Here is a 20,451-nt window from a genome sequence, read left to right as displayed (position 1 = left end):
GATTTGTGAATGGGTAGTCGAGGGCTGACAGATCCAATATAGAGTTGGCTGTCCTATTTAGACATAATTTTTAAGGTAAAACCTTCTGTACCAAGAGCGGTGACGTTTTGCAACCTCACAGGAAGCCTGTCATCCTCTAGTCTTCTAGTCTGCTCAGTAAATATGTCGACATGATTTCAAAAATGTGTGAAGAGTCTACGTTGTTGCCATAAAGATTCTGTAATATTCCCTGAAGTCAATGAAGCACAGACTCCTAGTTGTTGATTCAGCAGTAAGTTTTGCTCCATACATCCAGTCCGTATGAGTCTGCCTTCGCTCCTGTTTGCTGATCGATTGCAGCACCGGTGATTTATCTCATTCTCGTTCAGCGATGCACGGGTGGATTTGAGCCACGCCGAATCATCTCCGTGCGTCACCAGTGATTTGTGTGCAGCAATGCTGCAGTCTTGACTTTCATCAGAGGAAGATTTTTTTTCCCCCCAATGCTGCGAGTGCCAAGAGTTCCATCAGCACCACAGATACACAGAGACACATTTGGGCAGCTCACCCTGCAACCATGGTAACAGAAGAATTTTACGAGTTGGCACCAACCAATGGATATGCACTTCCCCCACTGGGCCTTGTCCAATGAGAGCGCAGCCTGCAGCCCGGCCCACCTAGCACTGATACTGATGGGCTATTGCAGCAAGTGTGTGTAGGTTTGGCGGCTGAGCTGGTGGAGTAAGTGTGCGTAAGAATGTGCCTGAGGGAGGCTGCAGTGTAGTGGGACAAGAGGATTCCCTCCCCTACATGCCATAGCTCGATACGTTCCCAGGTGATCCTCAGTCGTGGCTGACATTCATCGGCATGCATTCAGAGGATCATCAAATAACACATCAGTCTCTGTGGGATGTGATCAGGAAGTCCTCTTGGGATGCGGCTCACACTACCCACCTCCAAGTCATGCCTCACTTGTGACCCAATTTCCATTTCTTTTGCTGTCTTTGGCTGCTCATGTGTGTAGTATGAGGACCTTATGGTGAGATGATTCAATCGCTTTAAACACCAGTTCCTATTTGAGAATGGAAACGATCAGCGTGTTCAGGTGTGATGCCATGGCTCACAGCAGAACTAGAAACTAGTTCTTTAGTTAAATGAAAATATTGAATTTATTGGGACAATTAAAAATCAGACTGGGTGAAGAATGGTACTGCGCCATATATAGTTTTTACTGTTCGGATGTAAAACAATTTGCAAAACGTAATTGTATTTAGCGCGTTGTTTTATTTTCTGAATTGAAATGTTGACACAATTTTTTTGCATTTAATTCATCTTCTACTTATATTCTGGTTGTGATATATTGTGTGTGGGTTTATATATAATTTTATTTAAACTACAGGGTTTTTTTAAATTTAAACTAGAGTTAACACTGTTTTTCTTTCATGTTGTTTAATGTGTTACTCACAATTATGTTTCCATGTGGTACATTAACTGCCAACTAGTGGCCACCCATTTTTGTTTATTACAGCCATCTTTCAATCTTTTTTGCTCTATTATTGAAATGTGAGTAAACAGTAGGACTCATTTTACGCTCCGCATGGCTCAGCGGTGTCATGTCTGATTTCTGTGGCCATAAAAGGATGCACGTTATGTTTATCCTGTAAGCATTTGGATGTGGTTTTGGTTATAAAGATATATTACACTTGAGGCCAGATGGACTGCTTCACCACATACATGATGCAGCAGCATGTGTCTTGGAATTGTCACAATGAGTTGAGTCAGGAGGAAAATTGTAGCATCAACCTCACTGTTCAAGAGACAAATGCGAGCACTGTGCCACATGAATGAGTTTAACAAGCTGATATAAAGCATTCATCTCCATTGAGAACAGTGTGCCGCTTATGTTAGATTTTGAAATATCATTAGATGATGGTAGCATTGAATGGGATCCCCTCTTAAGGTAAATACCACTCCATCATTTTCACTTTGTCATTAGCTTTTTGCTGTAGATGAGTTGCGGCAGTAATGTTTTCCCCATAATAAAGATGAATTGTCATTCTTTTTATTCACCAAAATACCAAAAAAAGAAGTGCAGACTCTGTTAGCTGTCAATAAAGTCATTTATTATTTCACACAATGGATAACATGAACAACTTCAACGGTAGTTCTTCTTAATAAGTGCTCAAAGCTGTCAGCCAGCAGATGGACAGCAAAATAATGAGCTTTTCTTTCTGAGGAAAGAAATAAAAAATACCTACAAGTTCATAAAAGATAAACATGACCAAAAGCATGCCAGCAGACATGGATATACATATATATATATTGCATGTATATATGTACTAATGACATATATCTGTATGCCAGCCGATGCAAATACAAAATATATGTGTACATTTACACATACATACTGTGAAGAATATATGCATATGCATGCGCATCTGTTATTTACTCTATATGTCAAATATTTGCAGATTTTAATATTCATACAATGTACAAAAATGCTTCATGAATTAAAAAATCCATTACAAAAAAACATATCAAACAATGTACAACTGTTGATCCAAATTTAATTCAAATTCAACTTTCAGTTTGTCTAAAATATTTATGCGTACAATCAAGTTGAACATGCAAATAAAGGAAGTTCACTCTAGAAAAGGTTTAAATACACTATGTATACAAACAAAAATATGCCCACGCTGTCAGAAAGAGCTCCGTTTGTGCTCTAACAAAATACATCTATTGGTTTTCGTCGATGCGTCATCTGCACTTTCGGCTTTGAACATGATAGCTTAAAATGTGACGGATGCTGTGGGGATGACCACAAGTACATTGATGAGTCTCTGTCTCATATGACTTTTGCGTGTGCGACTCTGTGTGTGTGGACGTTTGGGCTGATTGCCACAGGCCCTTCACGGGGCGATCAAATTTAGGTGCCACTGGATCATATTTCGCTAACTTCTTCGCTGCTCCGAGCAAAGACGTGGTCTTGACATCAGTGCCCCAGTTGAGTCCACGTTGGCTGCTAATACAGCTTCAGAGACCCCCTTCCTAAGCCCTCCACAGTCTCTCTGGAGAGTCAAAGCCCAGGATCAGGACAATACTTGTCAGTGTTAGAAGGCACCGGAACGCTGGCTGGTAGAAGAGACAGACAGGACAGACGACACCCCCAGTCCTAAACTTTCACACTCGAAGGTTGACTGACCACAGCACGTGTTTACTCTCTGCACCTTGCAAATCGCACATCTAGACTCCTGACTTCACCACAACAGACTGCGTAAAGTCATCTCAGAAAGCAAGGTTGAGCACACTGACGCTAAGAAAATGTATTTTTGGCTATTACCTCTGAGCGCACCCACTCACAAGCTTCTTGCATTTTGTTTATGCAAGCGTATTGCCCTGGCGGACTGGAAATGGCTGGTGCTTGGCAGGGATTTCTATTTTTTACCTCCACTCATTTCAAGCCTACCACGGTTTTGTGTTTAGAAGCTTTAGCGTTGTGATAAGGCAATAAATTTAGCTTTGCAGTGATGGCTGTCAGAACTTGGGGGAGAGCGTCTCAAGAACAAAAACAGAGAGCTGAGTGGAGCCCAAATGGTCCCAATGCACCGAAGACATACTCAAACTATTTACAACAATCACTTCAATACTGTAATTTTACATCTGGTTAAGGCTCCACTGCATAGAGTCGCAGTAACTATAGTTTTTTTTGTTTGTTTTTTTTTCTTGAAATGATAGTCATTTTCTGCACAAATTATTCCTGGTAGTATTTACAGTTTCTTACATGTGTTTGTTTTACTCAGTAAATAAGACCACTTGTATCACGTGAAGGGTGGGCCCAGAATTTCTTTTAAGGTTATTGCCAGGCACAGCCCGATGCATAGCTTACAATGTGTACCAACACGGCAGTCGCCATAGCTCACCGTATGCGTCGCACAAAACCTGTTAATGGGAAGTAATCGATTGGGCTGGTGGGAGTTTGCCAATTGTGATGACAACGACACCTATAGAGGTGATGGAGAGACGCTTTTGTCTAGGGGGGGATGAAGGAGCGGAGAAGATACGCGGTCAGTATTGCAGTGGGTTAAGCCAAATATACACTACTCTTTTTTAACCAGCCAAAAGAGATATCTGACGTCCACCGGAGGAAAACATTTTGACATATTTAGTAGTAGAAGGAAGACTCCAACATTAAACATACTGATTCACACAGCATGAATGTGATATTTAGACTCATCCCTTATATATTAATGAATATCGAACCCTTATTCAGCAGGCAATAGTCAAGTGGGACACAATTGTAAATGGCTTTAAATGTATCATGTATATCACTGCATTTGTGTCTCAACCTCAGAATTTTCTTTTTTGTTTTCAGCAAGTTGAAGAAGGAGGTGTTATTTATTTCTAGTATAAATTGTTTTTAACGTTATGTGGTCGTCAAACATCTCTTATGAAGTGGAAAAGGATAGTGTATTTGACGCTTAAGACTGAGTGACTCATTTTAGTTCTAATACAGGGCTGCTGGCTGGTTACCTCTAATTGATGCAACTGTAAGAGCAAAAACAATCATAAGGCACAACTTCACCTACTGCAACTAAGGATCCAGGCGATATATATGTATATCTGTGTATCTGAAAACCGGACGGTAACACTGACCCATCAATAAAGAGAGAAACACATTTGACATAAAATAAACCTCAGGTGTCTACTGCACATTCCAGGGTGCACAGAGATGACGTGGTTAACAGTCACTCTCACTTCAGAAGAAACTAAAACAAACCTTACACGGAGACTTTGGTTTCCCAAATCTGATTTCATCCTGAAATATCTTTCCAAGGTTAGGAATTATAAGACCAGGATTAGGTTTTCAAAAATACTGACAGTGAGCCCTCCCCTGCTGCTGAACTGTGCAGTCATTTCAGATTTGGGCTTCAGTTCAACGCTTTTGGCTGCGCAGCCTGCATATATATGAATTGATTAAGAGTAATGCATGCTCCCCGGGATGGGTATCCACCATCGAAGGCCCAAAAATAAGGCGGGAACAGGCATGTAAGTGCTGCGTTTGATTGATCCAAGTGTCTCTCTTTTTCATAGTGCATTAAATCAAAGTTTTCCCAAAGACACGCCTGATATCTCCACTGTACGCAACACGACCGGATATAAACACAATAATGAGTATGAATGGATATATGCAGTGCTTTCTGTCTAAAAACAAACTTGTCTCGAGTCACACCCACGTACTTTTTTGGTTATAGAACAACACATTACTTTCATTGTCTATAGTACAGTTGTATTTGATCTGCTGCAAGTCAGTACATTTCTATGAGCTGGTGTCCCATTTTACATGGCAGGCAGAAGTGGATTTGTATGTACAGTCTTGCGTCCACCACATGGCCTTTACATCATTGGCCAGGACAGGCTTCAGCATTGGACCGGGAGAGAGAGAGACAGAGGAGAGAACGTGGATGATACAGTTTGGACTCAAATCGGAATGGACAACAAAAGAAACAGCGACGCAAGCCACAGGAGAAAGTTGGAGGATTGTGAAAGGAAGGCAGGGATTTGGGAGGCCAAAATAACCCTTAGATAGTAAGCAAACAACAGGAACAATTGCAGGGGAGCAGAAAGACATAAGGTGGCTTCATTTTTGTTTCTGTAATATCCCTTTGACAAGCATCCACATCTTTGACAAGCATCCACAGAAAAAGGCAAATAAGCAGAGCTGCACAGTTTTATATTAACACTAGCCCACCCCACCCTTGCTGGTAAATATATGGCTGAAGCCACATTCAGATACAGTTTTATAAATACACTTCACTGTATGAGATACATAAAGAATCACAGAAGATCCTACGCTACGAAAGTAACACAGAATATTATCAGATCCAGTATCAAAGAGAACCGTATAGTGCCGCATTGAATGAAGGTCCACTGAATCCTGGAAAGGCTCATGTTGTCTTAAAATCAGTGAGGACAAGTGCACAGAGGAGTTCTAGAATTAAGGTCACTGCATCTTAATGGCTTAAGACAGAATGGGCTCCTCGAGAAATCTCCGTCCGCATTCTCTTGAGAGTCTATTTGCTAGACGGAGCCCATAACTCGTCCCTGCTGTGGCCCCTGCTTTTGCGTTTACCTCCTTTAGCCAGCGGAGGCACGGTGCGTGCTTTATGAACCACTGTCTCGATTGTAGCAGAAACGGAATCATGACTAGGGAATTCCCGAGGCTCAGGGGTCAAACTGGGCCTAAGGCTCTGCCTACCTGGCAGGTCATCACACCTCTCCAGAACAGGCATCCCCAGTGTCCGACCGTTACCTCGTCTGCCTGCCAAGTGTTGAGAACCGCGGCTGTCTGCCTGGTGCTCCTCCTTCTCAGTTTCATTTGTGGTTTGTTTTCGAGGCCGTCCAGGTCGTCTTTTGATGACATTGTTTCCTGTTTTGGCTTGTCGCTGCAGGCGCTTGGCACGCAATATCTTCTGCACATGCTCAAAGTTCAAAGAATGCATCCTCCTCACATCCTTCTGGATCTGTTCCACCTCTCGACGCTTATATCTCCGCTTACTAGGAGCACCTGCAGGGAGAGAGAGAGGGAAATCCACCGAGAGGTTAGGCACAACTAGGTGAAATTCCTAAAAAAAAAAGAGCAAGGGGGTTTTATTCCAGTGTTCCATTCAAGACGATAAGCCGAAGAAAGGCCAGGAAAGACATCATGCCAATTTATCTCATGAAGAGAATATCTTTTTTTCTTTCTTTAGACTTCAAGAGCTTCCTGCTAATTTTGACATATTCATGTAAGCCTTTCAAAGCCCAGCTGAGCCAAGAGAGCAGATCCTATCCTGTAATTGTCTACTGGAGAGCTGCGAGCAGAGGGGGAGGAGGGGAGACTGTACTGTTAGCAGGAAACCCACTGAAATGTCTCCTTCAACCATTTAATGTGTCGCTACACAATAACAACCCTGTGCATCTGGGGCACAGCCTGCCAAAAAGCAGAATCGCACAACACGCCCTTGCGAAGAGATGGACACAAACTCACGTTCGCTTATGCACACACATCCAAATTACACAAATAATGAATTCAGCAGTTGGAGAGGAGCGGAGTGGAGACACATTGTTCCCTACGCTCCGTGGAACTGGGCTGAACGCCCTTTAACACTCCTTGATGATTCCTCCTTCGCCCTCTGCCACCACTCTTCTCCTCTTGTTACCGCTCCGCCCTTCACACTCCAGAACGTGCACTAACATTCAAAAGAGCTTCGCTCTGATATTGTTCTGGCAAATCTTGGATGATTTACATCCCATAATATTATTTACGACCTCCTCCATCCCAATTCTTGAATCCTCCTACAGAATAAAATGGTTTGGATTGAGAAATATTTTCTTTATTCCTAGATGTATTTGATTGATAACTTACTGAGGTGACAGGAAATGTTATTCTTAGTGTCCCTTGGAATGTGACTTCACATTCACACTTCCCTGAGAGCAGTGAATTACTAAATGGAAATAGCATGTTAAAACAAAGTCTTCTAAGATACAGAAATGTGCAATTCTTTTGTCATTCTGATGAGTCTAGACTAGTTCCCACAGGTCACTAGTGGGTGCTTTAGTTGGAAGTTGGAAAAACACCCGGTCCAGATAGAAATGGTTATTGGTGGAATGTTGTTGGTTGGTTTGTCACAAGCATAACTCCAAAGGACTTAAAAGGATTTTCATAAAATTCAATTTTGGTGTTGTTATGTGGCTCCATGCGGATTAAGTTGTTCTCATTCACTTGCATGGCGTCACACCGCCGCTTCTGACACGCCTAGCTCTGCTAAGAACTAGCTAAAAACGAGAAAATGTGAGTCGATAAAACACAGCATGCAGAAGAATACTGCAGTAAATCAACTTTCATGCGATTGTGGTGACATGTGCGTGGGTTCTATTTTCTGCCTGGGACCCAGATTTCAGATCGATTTCACTGATTTCTCGCTGTATCTGTAACAATCGCTAACCAGTGTAGTCGGTAAATACTAAAAGAAAGGCACGCAATGCGTGTTAAACATAATGGTACAGAACATTACTGAGAGTATTTTAATCAGGAGTATTGTAATAGGAAATATTTAACAAGGGTGTCTGAGTTAAGGATTTGCTAATCGACTGAGGAGGTGTGATGAAGTGAAACCAGACCACCCTCCATTTATGAGTGTACGGAACGTCACATCCCATTGTTCGCGGTGAATTCAGGGCTGACGGTGAAATTAGACTAATGCAGAAAGCACTAACTATCAGTAGTTTATGAGCTGCACACATTCTCAGCTAGACTAAGCCGTCTCACACACACTCTCAGTTACAGACGTACACACACACATGCACACACTACAAAGTAGCTGAAATTTATGAGCTGCATACACGGAACATAAAACCGGTGACCTTCAGCGGTGTGAGGGACCATAAAGCAGCAAGGACCTGTTCCTCTGTGAGGAAAGTCTCTGCATCACAAATGAACAAATACTGTTCACGACAAGCCAGACGAGATAGAATCATCCTTTAATTTACGAAAGTGAAATAAGCGTGTTAACTGCCCTGAGAGCTTCAGATTACTTTCATTTAAAAGTGCAAATGACGACACGCTTCAGTTCATCAACACTCATGTATGACTCACTATTTTAAGAGGTCATGTGGAAAGGTGCAACCGCACTGCATGTGTGTGTTTAGTACTGTTGTGTGATCGTGTGTCAGCGTACATGCCTGGTGGATTCAGCACGCACATATAAGTACACACGCCACATGTATTTTAATTGGGAAAAAGCTGTGCAGTGAAGCAGTAAGTCATGCTAGAGGAGGGGAAGAGGGAACAGGCAAAGGAGAGGGTAATGGGGGAACAAGGGGGAGGGGACACATGGGAAAAAACAGAAAGAGAAAGCGGAGGAGAAATGAGAGGGAGAGAGACGAGGGAATGGATGCAGTGAAATGTATGTTTGTGTAAGTAAGAAACGTACATTCTGAATGACTGAAGAGTAGGATGGAAAAGAACATAGAATGTGTTATTCTGGACCGTAGTGTGTATATGAGTCATCTCTGCTGGATCCCCTGGGGTGGGGGTTATATTCTAACTGAGCCCCTGGCTTCTCCTCCCCGCCACTGGACTAGGCCCCAGTCATTAAACCTCTGGCTGCCAGCCAGCTCTTTTAACACAGGCAAGGGCCTTTTACGGCATGTCTGTAGAAAATAAATCACACTGTGTGAATAATATATCTCTGGCGAAGGCATTGGCAGGAGGGAGAGAAAGGAGGGAGAGACGGAAAGAGAGGGAGATTGGTGAATTATGGTTGTCTCCATCCATGCATTACGTTTTCTCTATCCGCGACCAGATGTGCTCAAAGACAGCCGATTACAGAATGTAGCGTAATTCGCATTACTTTGGCACAAAGACGTTAGCCATCGTCTTTGTCTCTGCGCGGTTAAATGTGACACCAGATTGCTAAACATAAATTAACTTGGGGATTTGGCTTCAAGATCGATTCGTTCAACAGACGAGAACATAATATGAGATTAAAAGACGCCAGTAAATAACAAGCTTACTTCAACTAGGGACGAATTCCTGAAACGGCGCACCAGTTTAAATACTGAGAGAAAGGAAGAGAAACTGGGTGTGCACAAACCTAAGTGGAAGGAAGTGTTGCGTGTTTCAAATAAATGTATTTCTTTTTTGAGATTATTGCGTAACCTTGAGTTATTACTAGTGAACATATTGGCACTGGTTCTATGATGATTGTGTCTTAATCAATATGGCGGATAGGAAGTATGACTGGGGTAAATATTTATCATGAAATGTAAATCCAGCATGCCATATTTGCCATTCGACATCTTTGACTAAACTATATATGTCTATTTGTTATCTGTTTGTAAGTAAACACATATTGGGGGATCATTTTTAACATGACAAAAAAAGCAGAAAAAGAGCTTTTCAACAAAGGTCCTAAATTTGTTATTCTTACCAGATAGTGGAGAAGTGGACACGCTGTTCATCTGTTCTGGCACCTGCCTGCTGCTTTGGACTGACATCAAGTCCTGATCTCCAAAGACTGAGTGCCTTGCCTTCTTACTCCTCCCAACACACTTGTCATCTTGAGATCCCAGGAAGAGAACGGGTGACGACTCCAGACATTGTGATTGACTAGCGTAGCTGCTCATGAAGCTGTTCTTCTGCTGTCCGGTCTGACGGGAGTGGAATGGGTTGTCAGTTACGGAATGTGGGCTTAGCTGGTCTGACTCAAACAACCCCAGACTGGATCCGTGGCTGGAGGTTCTTCCTCTGCCCCTTTGCACGTCCTGATTCTTTGCAGAACCCTGACTGATGAACTCCCTTCTGTCACTCATCATGTTGTGATGTGCACTTGTCTTCGCTCCACTGAAGAGACCACCTAAGTCCTGCCGCTCTCGCTGTGAAAGTAGGGGCTCCTCTTTGTGCTTGTGTTTGTGCTTGTGTTTCCTCTTATGGAGTCGAACCCCTGCCAAACCACCAGCATTGACACTGCTCACAGATCCTAGTCCTTCGCCTCTGAGAGAAGGTGTTGGGGGTGGTCCACTGACTCCACAGAGCTTTAGTCCAGACTGCAACTTTGAGTGTCCAGCAGTAGAGTGAAAAGCCTTTGGAGGAGGGACTGCAGGCCTCATAAAGGGTGATGGAGGTGTGGCTCCAAGGGAGTGGTGGGGCAGGTAAAAGGGTGGACCAGGGGGAAAGTAGCCCAGACTCAAATGTGGTGCATAAGGCACAGCATATGGTGCTGCATAGTAGTTTCCCCCTGGTAGTGGGTAACCATATCCTTGAACAAAAGGCAGCTTAGATGTGATTGGCTCATTGGCTTTGACGGGACGACCACGTCTTCTTTTGGCCTTTAACTCAGCACTTCTGCGGATGTATGAGCTGGAATCGTAGGGGTAGGAATCGTAGGTAACAGGGTAGTAATGATGGAAGTTGAGGCGGAATATGGAAGGGTATGGATGCTGAGAGTAGCAGGTGTATCTTCTGTGAGACACTCGAAGCTGCTGAAGTTTTATCACAACCTGAACAAAGAAAATACACTAGTGTTTGAAGGATTCGGATTTCAAAATGACAAAGAGAGTGACATTTCATACCTCCTCCAGCTCGGCAAGAAAGTGAAGTTGATCCCGGCTCGGTAGGCACTTCCTCTTTCGCCTGTGATGTTTTTGCTTTTTCTCCGGCTGTGAAAGGAAATTATCCACAGCAGCAACTTGTCTCTCACACCGCGCTCTGTTGTTCCTTCCAGATGTTTCCAGCGCCGCTGCCTCCGCAGACTCGAATCCACAGAGGTCGAAAGAATATCTGTGAAAAATATTAAAAACAAAGTTGGCGGAGGTGAAAACAATCACAAAAATACTTAAGGATAGAGCTAAGAGAGGAATGATATGCTACCTGCGTCGAGAGGCAGGACCCTTTTCAGTTTGATCTGAAGTGCTGTTGTTGTCTGTGCCAATTCCACTGTCACTGGGAATCGTCTCCTCGCTGTGGGATTCACTGATGGGGGACAATGTCACCTCTTTCAATGATGCACCCTCTGACAGGTGGGAGGGGGAATTAGCTAAAAGACGTGGCGGGGACAATTTCCATCCCCCAGATAAGAGGCTCCTGCTGATTGGCTTAGAAGGCAGTGCAGAAATGGGTTGTAGACTCGGCATAGTGGCATCAGATTGACTGGCTTTCATAGATGGAGGCCCAGAGCTTGGAGAAGAGCTGACGGAAGGCACTAGAGGACTATCGTAGAGGCTGGGTGTTGAAGCAGAATGTAGGGGCTTGTCCCTGGAATTCTGTGGCTCTGCTCTTGGCTTTCGCCCTCTCTTCTTGCCGATGTAGATGGTTCCTCTCTTACTGACATTTATCTGTTTGCCCAGGCGATTCTCAATGCTGGGTGCCATGGCATTCATTGCAGAAATGGCGGGTGCAGAAGATGATTTGAGTGTGGAAATATGACTCTGACTAGAGTCAGACATGACTGAACTGAGAATGTTCTGCATTTTTCCAAATTGTATTTTATGTTCTGGCTTGGAGAGGCTTCTGGCATGCTTCATTTTCAGACTGTCAAAATTTGCACTTGACATCATTGGACTCATCTGCCCCAGTGTGTTAAATGCATGTGTCCTCTTAAATCGATTTTGTCCAACAGAGGTTTCCTGTGCCAGTGGGCTTGGGGGTGAATTTGAGGTTCCCTCATGGATGGTTTCCACTGTAAGCAAAGGCTGTTTCTTGGGACGTCCACGTTTTCTCTTGATAGGAGTATGCACTGTCAAACTGTCTGTGTTTGTGTAGAGAGGACTCAAAGGAGTGATTGGGAAGGCTGAGGGTGGGTCAGCCAATGTGGATGGGCTTGCATTGCTGTCCTGCTGAGATAGCTCAAGGCTTGTGTGATTTTTTGATTTTAGATAGGACCATCTGTCTTTGGCCTTGCTTTGCCTGGAGCCAGACATCAAGCTGCTGCTGTGGCTTGGGCTTGAACTCAGGGTAGCTCTTGGAACTGGACTGGGGCTAAGGTAAGCCCTGGGTTTAGGGCTGGGGCTTGGGCTGATGCTACTCTTGGGGCTCGGGATTGGACTAGGCAGACGGGGATTACCGGTAAAGTTAGCCTTGTTTGTGTGGTTGTGAGACGGCTCTGTGTGTCTCGATATGTCTGAAATGGTTTTTGAACGGCTTACTGTGTTCTTATTAATTTTAGTCAGGCTTAAGGCCAACTCTGGGTCTGCCACTCCTTTAACTGCCTCCCTTCCTTGATCTTCCTTCTCTGCTCTGTCCGAGTTCTCTCCCTTTTCTTTTTTCTCTTTTCTCTCAGAAAAGACATCAACACGATTTGCGAGTCGAGAATCATGTTTGTTCACATCCACTTTGTGTGCTACTTTGGGTTCGGGAGGTTTCAGATGGTGCTTGTCTGTGGTGACGGGGTCTTGCTGATGCAGAGATGGCTCTTCCACGGAAAATGAGTCGTCAAAAGAAGGCCTCCTTCTCCTCTTTCTGCCCTTCCCATCCTCTGTTTGAAGGGGCGCCTCCCTGTCCTCTTCATCTCCTCTCCTCCCGAGAATTGTTACCTCCTTTTCATCTTTCCTTCGTTCCTCTCTATCCTGATGGTAATGCTCACTTGTTTCTTCTTGTCTGAATCGTTGTCGCTCTTCTGCATTAACTGGCCTTTCTGTGCTATTCTCCGGCAGTCTTCCCCATGGTGTCTCCGCACTGTGGGGATTACAGAGCGTCCTCGGTGTATCTTTCCTGCCATATTTCCTTTTGATCTTCCCAAATAGTTGTTCGGAATCCTCCTGCAAAACCTTTCCCCTGGGGAGACGTAGATAAAGAAAAGCATATTTCAAATCTAGCATAATACTTTTGCATGGGTGCAGTCACAAACTAGTCCTTGTTCAAGACACATAGTTTAAAATGCTTTTCATTTACATACCTGCTGAGGGAGGTCAGGTTGAGAATACTGGCATCTGTAACAACCGGCATTTGCAGGTCCGGGGTCAAGGATCTTTGTGGTGAAGGACTTTGTGTCAATGTTCGTGAGAAGGACTGTGTTGGATCGAGCAAAGTCGTTTTACAGGCCCCTGCCAGTTCTCGCACTGATTCGGAGTCTGCTTGATTGGCAGCAGCAGCAGCAGAAGGTGCAGACACCATCCAGTCTGAAGTGATTTGATGTTGGTGCCCATGGAGGTGATGGAACTGTTGTGCAAGATTACTCTGCATTGATTGTGCGTGATGATGTGTGAGTGCAGATAGAGGAGTGCTGCGGGGCTGGTGTTTGGCTGGAGCGCTGTCTCCAAGAAGTTGCAGGAGGCCTCCCTCTCGCTGGTCGGGTGCTCTGAACTGGCGCTCATATGTCTAGGAAAGGCACAGACAAGACATTACCGCACTGATACTGCTATCTTAACTACTCTTTATAGAGCCCCGCTATAGACAGAGACATGATAATGCCATCATAAATTCATAAAAACTCTCAAGGCCAGTCTCCTCAGAGATGCAAATACAGCACTGCATCCATTCCTGCAGCCAGTCCCTGTTACACTTTTGTACATTATTCATTCGGTCCATGACAAGATGGAGGCTTTTAAGGTATCTTCCGTGTAGGAGTTAACAGTCCACCACCAAACAAAAAACGAGCTTACCGGACGCTAATTTCTATGGGAAGGATGTCGCATGCTGTGAGAGCTGTGGAGAGGAAGCTCAAGTGGTGGTGGTATCAAGTCCATCATGGCCATTATTGTCAACAGTAATAGAGATCTAGATAAAAATAATTAACTCTTGGTTTACACACCTGGTTGTTGTATGGACGATTCGGAATTTACTTTTCCCCAGTGAACTACAACATTTTTCTTTCTTTGCTTTTATATCTCCTGCCACCAAACCTAGCCTTCTGACTTGTATAACCATGCAGCTCCTTGTATAACTGCCACATAATCAGTGTTGGGGAAGGGGAAATGGAGCAGAGGATGGCCTTTGTGGTTTAGCCTGTTATTAACAGACTCAGTGTGACGCAACAAGACACAGCTCTGCTGCACTGCAGGAAGATGTAACCTAACCGCAGGCTTCGCATCTCAGCATTCACAACCACTCACGAACACATGCATCTCAGATTTATACTTAATTTCCAACTACATTAATGTGTACATCTAACCATGACCCATTTAACAATGGTGTGTGGGGGAGGGAGGGTGAACTTAAGCTGTGATGTGTGTTTAAACAACAATGATAAAGATACAATTACCCCCTTGGTATTAAAATATAGACCAGTCAGCTATTTTCTGTTACTGGCAACTGGATGACACGGGTAGTTCTCTATGACCAAAATGAATTATTAGGAATACCGCTCGTGTTTTTTTCTTATTTCGCATGTGTAATTAATTTTTCATGCATCCAGGGACGTGCACAGACAGATCCCTGGTGTTGCTCAAGCACCAGCCCTTTCTCCCTGCATGAGAAAAGTGCCCCTTCTGGAGTCCATTTCTTACTTCATTCTTAGATTTTGGAGAAAAAAGTTATGCTCTCATTAGTTCCACCCAAGTCTATATAGACATGTGTGACACCGCTGGACACCATGGACAGCTTGCAGGTCCACTGCAGACACTTCAGTTTTTCTTTTCCTTTTAAACTAAAACCGCTATTTGTGACTTTTTCCCTACAATGGGAAATAGAAAACAGTCAGCATCACGCTTGAACTGTTTAAATGATTTATGAAACTGAAAGCATGCGCGCTAACGCACACTTGGATTCACCTCCAAAACAGGCTGCTGTCCAGTTAGTAAATGTGCGGGAGGTGACACCAGCGAGGAGGAGCTAGATCAGATGACAGACAACTGATACATGCATGCATTCTCATTTAACTTGTCTTCAAGTTACAGCTACCTCACACTAACCACAGAGCGACCACAGATACTAGACCTCTTCTCTGTGTCTGAGTGCCATGGCTTGTTTAGTACCACCCTCTTAAGTGAGTGAAGTTTGACTGAGACTGAGTGTTATTATAATGAAGCGAAATCTTCCACAGCGAGGTGAGTGTTGGCCATAAACAATAACAATGAGTAAACTCAGCAGCAAAGTTAATAATAGATAAGGTAATAGGCAATAGATAAGAACAGCAGCCAACAGGAGGAGAATGATGGACTTCCGTGGGTGTCTTACCCAATCACTGGTTTGATGTGCCACTATATGAAATAAAGTTCTCCATTTCTGATTCTAATAAAGTCAGGATTTGCACAATTGTATCCACTGTCACAATCATCAGAGAGAAACGAAAATACAGCAAAGCCAAGAGACTTAAGGGTCTACTCAGAAGGTTGTGTTCTGACTGTTTGGACATTGTTAAGGTGATGATAGTTCTCAAAGCGGCTTAGAAACATGCCTGTCATCATATTTAGCTTTGCAGTATGCCTTTAAATTTAAGGGATACATTTTTATTTTGTTTATTATCAACATCAACTGAGCTCTTTTTTACTCAGCCCAGTGCCACAATAATGCTCCACTATATTCAGCCACAACTTTGTTATTTACACATCATGAGCCCAAAATCCAGTGTCAAAACTTACAACTGCTGCACCAGTGACATATAAGCTGTGTTCTTTGTACATCTGAACTCCCCTGTACCTGATCAGTGTTGTAATATCTCTGGTAAACAGTAGGGGGCAACAGTCATTACATCAGTGGGAGTCTGGACTCTGACCCTGAAGCAAACCACATGAGGTTTCAGACCTTACCAACACTGTCACTCCACTACAACCCCCTCTGGTCAAACACAGACAAGTAGACATGACTACAGCTAGTTCAGCTTTCAACTCATTTGATGTAATATAGCATTACAGACCACACAGCCTGAGGGTTGTCATCGCTGTGATCACAGGTTAAAGGTGAGGACACATAGCTCGGTCAACAACCATTTTGACTGAGTATTCCTCTGATTCATCTGAGTCGGAAACCAAATCTGCTTCTAAACAACACGAAAGCAGACGTATAGAGGAACACATGGAGTCAGACACATTCCTGTCCGCTGGTGATGTAACCACAAGATAAGGTCAGAGCTCTGTAAAGAGGTTAGGATGAGTAATAAGTGACTAAGTGCTGCCCTACAAAAGTGATGCATCAAATGAGTCAGCATATATTTCCTGTCAAATGTCAACGTGCAAGAGCATTAACCGTCCTGACAGTGAGAACTTGACAGACTGATCATGACCGTCAGAGGAATGTAATTCCTCCTTTGTAAATCTCTTTAGTAAAATATATAGATTTATTTAGTCAATTTTCATTTTACGTCACATGAAGTCCATATATTGACACCATATATTTTAGAGATAGACAGATATTACTCAGAAAACCAGAAGTGTCGGCATCTTGTCAACAGACGTGTGTTGATATGTACCTTACTCTCCACTTCACTGCAAGTTGAAGGTGTGTGAAGAAAAGTGTGACACCATTGTTTCAAGGTTGTAGAAGGTTTTGCTTTTAGTTGGGACTGTGAAATTGAGTGATACATGTGACAGAGTAATTATGCAGTAATTGTTATAGTTCACACCTTTTTTTCCTAGTCTGACACTCAAAAAAACGATTGTTTCCATGCACGGAAGCCTCAACTGCTCAGCTAGTTTCTCTTATTGTAAAAGAAAAGAGAGCGTACATACATATCAAATATTCGTTCTGGCTCTGATGCCTCACTGAACCATAGAGGGGTATAACTGTCCAGGCCAAAATGTTTCAACTGATGCGTGTTTTTTTTACAGATCTCGCATTGATAAAGACATTATGAAATTATGTCCGTATTAATTCACTGTGACACGCCTGTCCTCCGCTGTTATATGAGGGGTTGCAGGGAAATAGGTGAAAGGAGAAGCAGGTGAAGGATCACAACTTCCACAGAGGCCAAACTCCTTCCATTAAAAAACAAACAATGACGGTGGTGTTTGATGTTTTTATCTTTGCCACTGGTGTTTATTCAGGGACACTGAGATCATCTCAAGTCTGCTACCGATAGGAGCCTCGTTGTCCTTCTTCCTCTCTTCAGACTATTGTTTTCCACTGGTGAATTAAGACTGGAACTATTCCCCCCCTCACTTAGCGAGCACTTGGGCCGCACCAGCCGACTGGGAAAGAATACCCAACACGGGCACACCCAAGTCTCACAACCTAGCGCACATTTACACACATTTACAGCAGCAAATGTACACACAAAACTTCCCTGCGCACAGACACACACACACAAAAACATGCTGCCCTTCAAATAGTTTTTCGCAGCCTTTTATTTGGCAGCACGCCCGGTGGTTGGAGTGTTTCATTTTTCCCTGTGTATGGAACTGGGCAGCTGTCCAGATAGACACACAAAGAGACAGAGAGAGGCACGGAGAGAGGGAGAAATGAAGAGGAGGGGGGCTACTGAAAGAATGAGAGGGAGAGGCAGAAAAACAAGCGCAGGGGTACCAACAACACTTACAACCAAAGTTCCCTCCAACTCCCCGTCAAATATGATCCTTTCTTCCCTTCAATTATAACATTCTCCCCTTGGCTTTGACTCTATCCTGTCTCCCTCTGCTGCCCCCTTGGCCTTCTGCACTGACCCCCCTATCTGACGTTCTCATCCCTTCTTTTCTTCTTCTTTTTTCTTTTCTTCTAGAGCTGACCATTCTCCCCCTGTGGGAACTACTGCCACCTCATCTTCCCCCCACATGCCCGCTTCTCTGCAGCTCCATTCAGGACGCCGCTTTCCTGTGATCCTCGTTTCTGACAGCTCGCAACACACGCACACACACAGACCCGTGCACGTACACACACACTTACATCCTCTGCAAACAAACACCATGAATACTAACAAGGCTTTGTGTCCACAGCACTTAAAAGAGGATAGAAGGAGAGTAGGGGGTGGGAAAAGGAGTACACAGGAAAAAAAAAAGATGGGAAAAGTGGTAGAGGGGAAAAAAGAGGAGGTGTTGCACAGTGTTGATCTAGTGGACACTCTCACACTCCAACCCTTCTACCCCCCCATCGCTGCTTCTCGTTCTCTCGTTCTTCCCACCAGTTCTCTGGGGAATAAAGACTTCCATTCATACGCCTGAGGAGACCCACAGCAGGGGACAGCAAAGGGGGAGGAGGTGGAGGAAAAGGGGGTGTCAAGGTGGTACACTTTGCGGATCCCTGAATTGAGCAGGGACGCTGGCTAAACCCACTTGTGTGCCTCAGCCAGCATGAGCCAACAAAGTTTAGGATGCACACAACTACGATAGCTACTGTATCTGTAGCTAGTCAGTATTTATTAAGAATATTTTACACAAGAAATCTGACTAGTCCAAGTGAACACCACACCACTACAATTATTTTCCTATACATTATGTTTAATTATCAAACATATTGACATCTTCAAAACCTGCACGCTGTGAGTCACTTACGCTGCTACTAATCCATGAAGTATTGCTTTTCTATTCGGTCAGAATATTTACATTCTAATATTTGTTTTATTGACTTCACGCTGTAAGGCTGGGTTACACTTTCCCTGTTACACCTTCAGCGCAGATTTGTTAGCGCTTGCTAACTGTAAAGCAGCAGTCAGATTTAATGCACAGCAGTGGGTCGTCTGTAAAACGCTCTCTCCTACGTCTACAGCAGTAATCCTTCAGATTGAAGTGCTCCTAAAGATAGAAACCAAACACCCAAGAGTCTCCTTGTCACACACTCCACAGACACGCTGAGATGTAGATGGCTCAATCTGGACAAAAGCCTGGGATTGGCTGATTTGCTGCATGTTATTACGCGACCTTTTATAAATAATGACGCACTTACATCTCAAACTAGACCGTCTTGAATAGTGAGTGAGTTTGTTCCTTCGTGTCCATTTAAGTCATGCTGTAAGCACAAATTCCAAACATTGTATTTCAACTGCCATTCACCAATGAAATGTATTTGACTTTCTGCTCATGAATGTACCAGACAAGTACACACCACACATCACACACACACACAATCTCAGCCTGTAAAACCAGTGTTGTGCTTCATCCTGTGTACCATATGACCCATTCATTCCACTTTTGTAAAACAGGAAACAATTAACAGCCAATGAGCTGCCCTAAATCCTAAGGGATGACTTCCTGTGTAGAATGATGGGTAATTCAAGACAGAAGCTGTGCCGAGATTAAACACTTCCTCTCCTACAAGCTAGCCTGAGAAGAAAAGCCACTCGCAACATGTAAAATACTATGTGGCTGTTAACAATTAGTCAAGTCACGTAAACACAAAATAATAATCTGGGCACAAATAAGAGCTTCTCTCGGGGTAATTATATAAATGGTAAAGTGGTGCTTCGGGATACGAACAAAAGGTGTAATGGCACATTTTTCAGCTCTCCGTTTTTATGTAACAGCACATAAATAGCACTTAAAACGTCTAAGTGATGGACTAGAAGTGTACAAGTGGTAGTCTCCAGACAGCAAAGTGCAGTTCATAGTTTTATTTCACCTATTAGATTGAGCTTCTTTTCTTATTTGCGAGTACATTTTCCCAGTATAACAAAATATATGCAGAGTCAAAAAGCTCTCCAAAGTGAAATTGGACTAAATATTTTATAGACTGCTCTACACCACCAACATTACAAGTCCATTCAGCCTCCTGGAAGTTATAAATCTGCTTTGGCATTGAAGTAAACACTACCATGTTCAGGTGTGCCTAACTGAAGGCCTGTGGGCCAGATCCAGGCCATGAGGGAAGTATTCACGGCACATCACATCATTTCTTAATGACAGTAAGGAGCACTTTGACCATTTATACAAGACCCATTGTGCACAACAGGAGTTGACCCTCTTCCAACTTTGTAAGGGCCAAGTCTTTGAATCATACTTGTTTACCACTATCATTGTTAGCGTCTTACACTATGGTTTTTTGTTGTACGGACACATTTATTGTCATGTATTTAAACACCACTGATTAAGTGACAAAATGTACGCTATTCTAGCTGGAAGGTTTGATCGTTC

The 20,451-nt window shown here is 43.5% G+C and overlaps 2 protein-coding genes across 3 annotated transcripts in view; one reads left to right on the top strand and one right to left on the bottom strand.

Moving 5' to 3' along the window:
* Window positions 1-20,451, top strand: part of cdk7 (cyclin-dependent kinase 7) — a 59,711-nt gene that overhangs the window by 11,617 nt on the left and 27,643 nt on the right. The gene's annotated exons all lie outside the window — the stretch shown is intronic.
* The window catches only part of setbp1 (SET binding protein 1), a 32,687-nt gene continuing 14,325 nt past the window's right edge, over window positions 2,090-20,451 (bottom strand). The window contains exons 3-7 of the mRNA XM_053869675.1: window positions 13,413-13,834; window positions 11,390-13,291; window positions 11,092-11,299; window positions 9,951-11,019; window positions 2,090-6,544 (exon numbers count right to left, since the gene is read on the bottom strand). Coding sequence (XP_053725650.1) covers window positions 6,051-6,544; window positions 9,951-11,019; window positions 11,092-11,299; window positions 11,390-13,291; window positions 13,413-13,834 — 4,095 coding nt within the window. The 3' untranslated portion in view covers window positions 2,090-6,050. The remainder of the gene's footprint in view (window positions 6,545-9,950; window positions 11,020-11,091; window positions 11,300-11,389; window positions 13,292-13,412; window positions 13,835-20,451) is intronic.

Source organism: Synchiropus splendidus, chromosome 7, assembly GCF_027744825.2.
Source record: "Synchiropus splendidus isolate RoL2022-P1 chromosome 7, RoL_Sspl_1.0, whole genome shotgun sequence".
Lineage (NCBI taxonomy): Eukaryota > Metazoa > Chordata > Actinopteri > Syngnathiformes > Callionymidae > Synchiropus > Synchiropus splendidus.
Note: the sequence above shows the minus strand (reverse complement) of the source record. Positions and strands in the feature narration are given on the sequence as shown.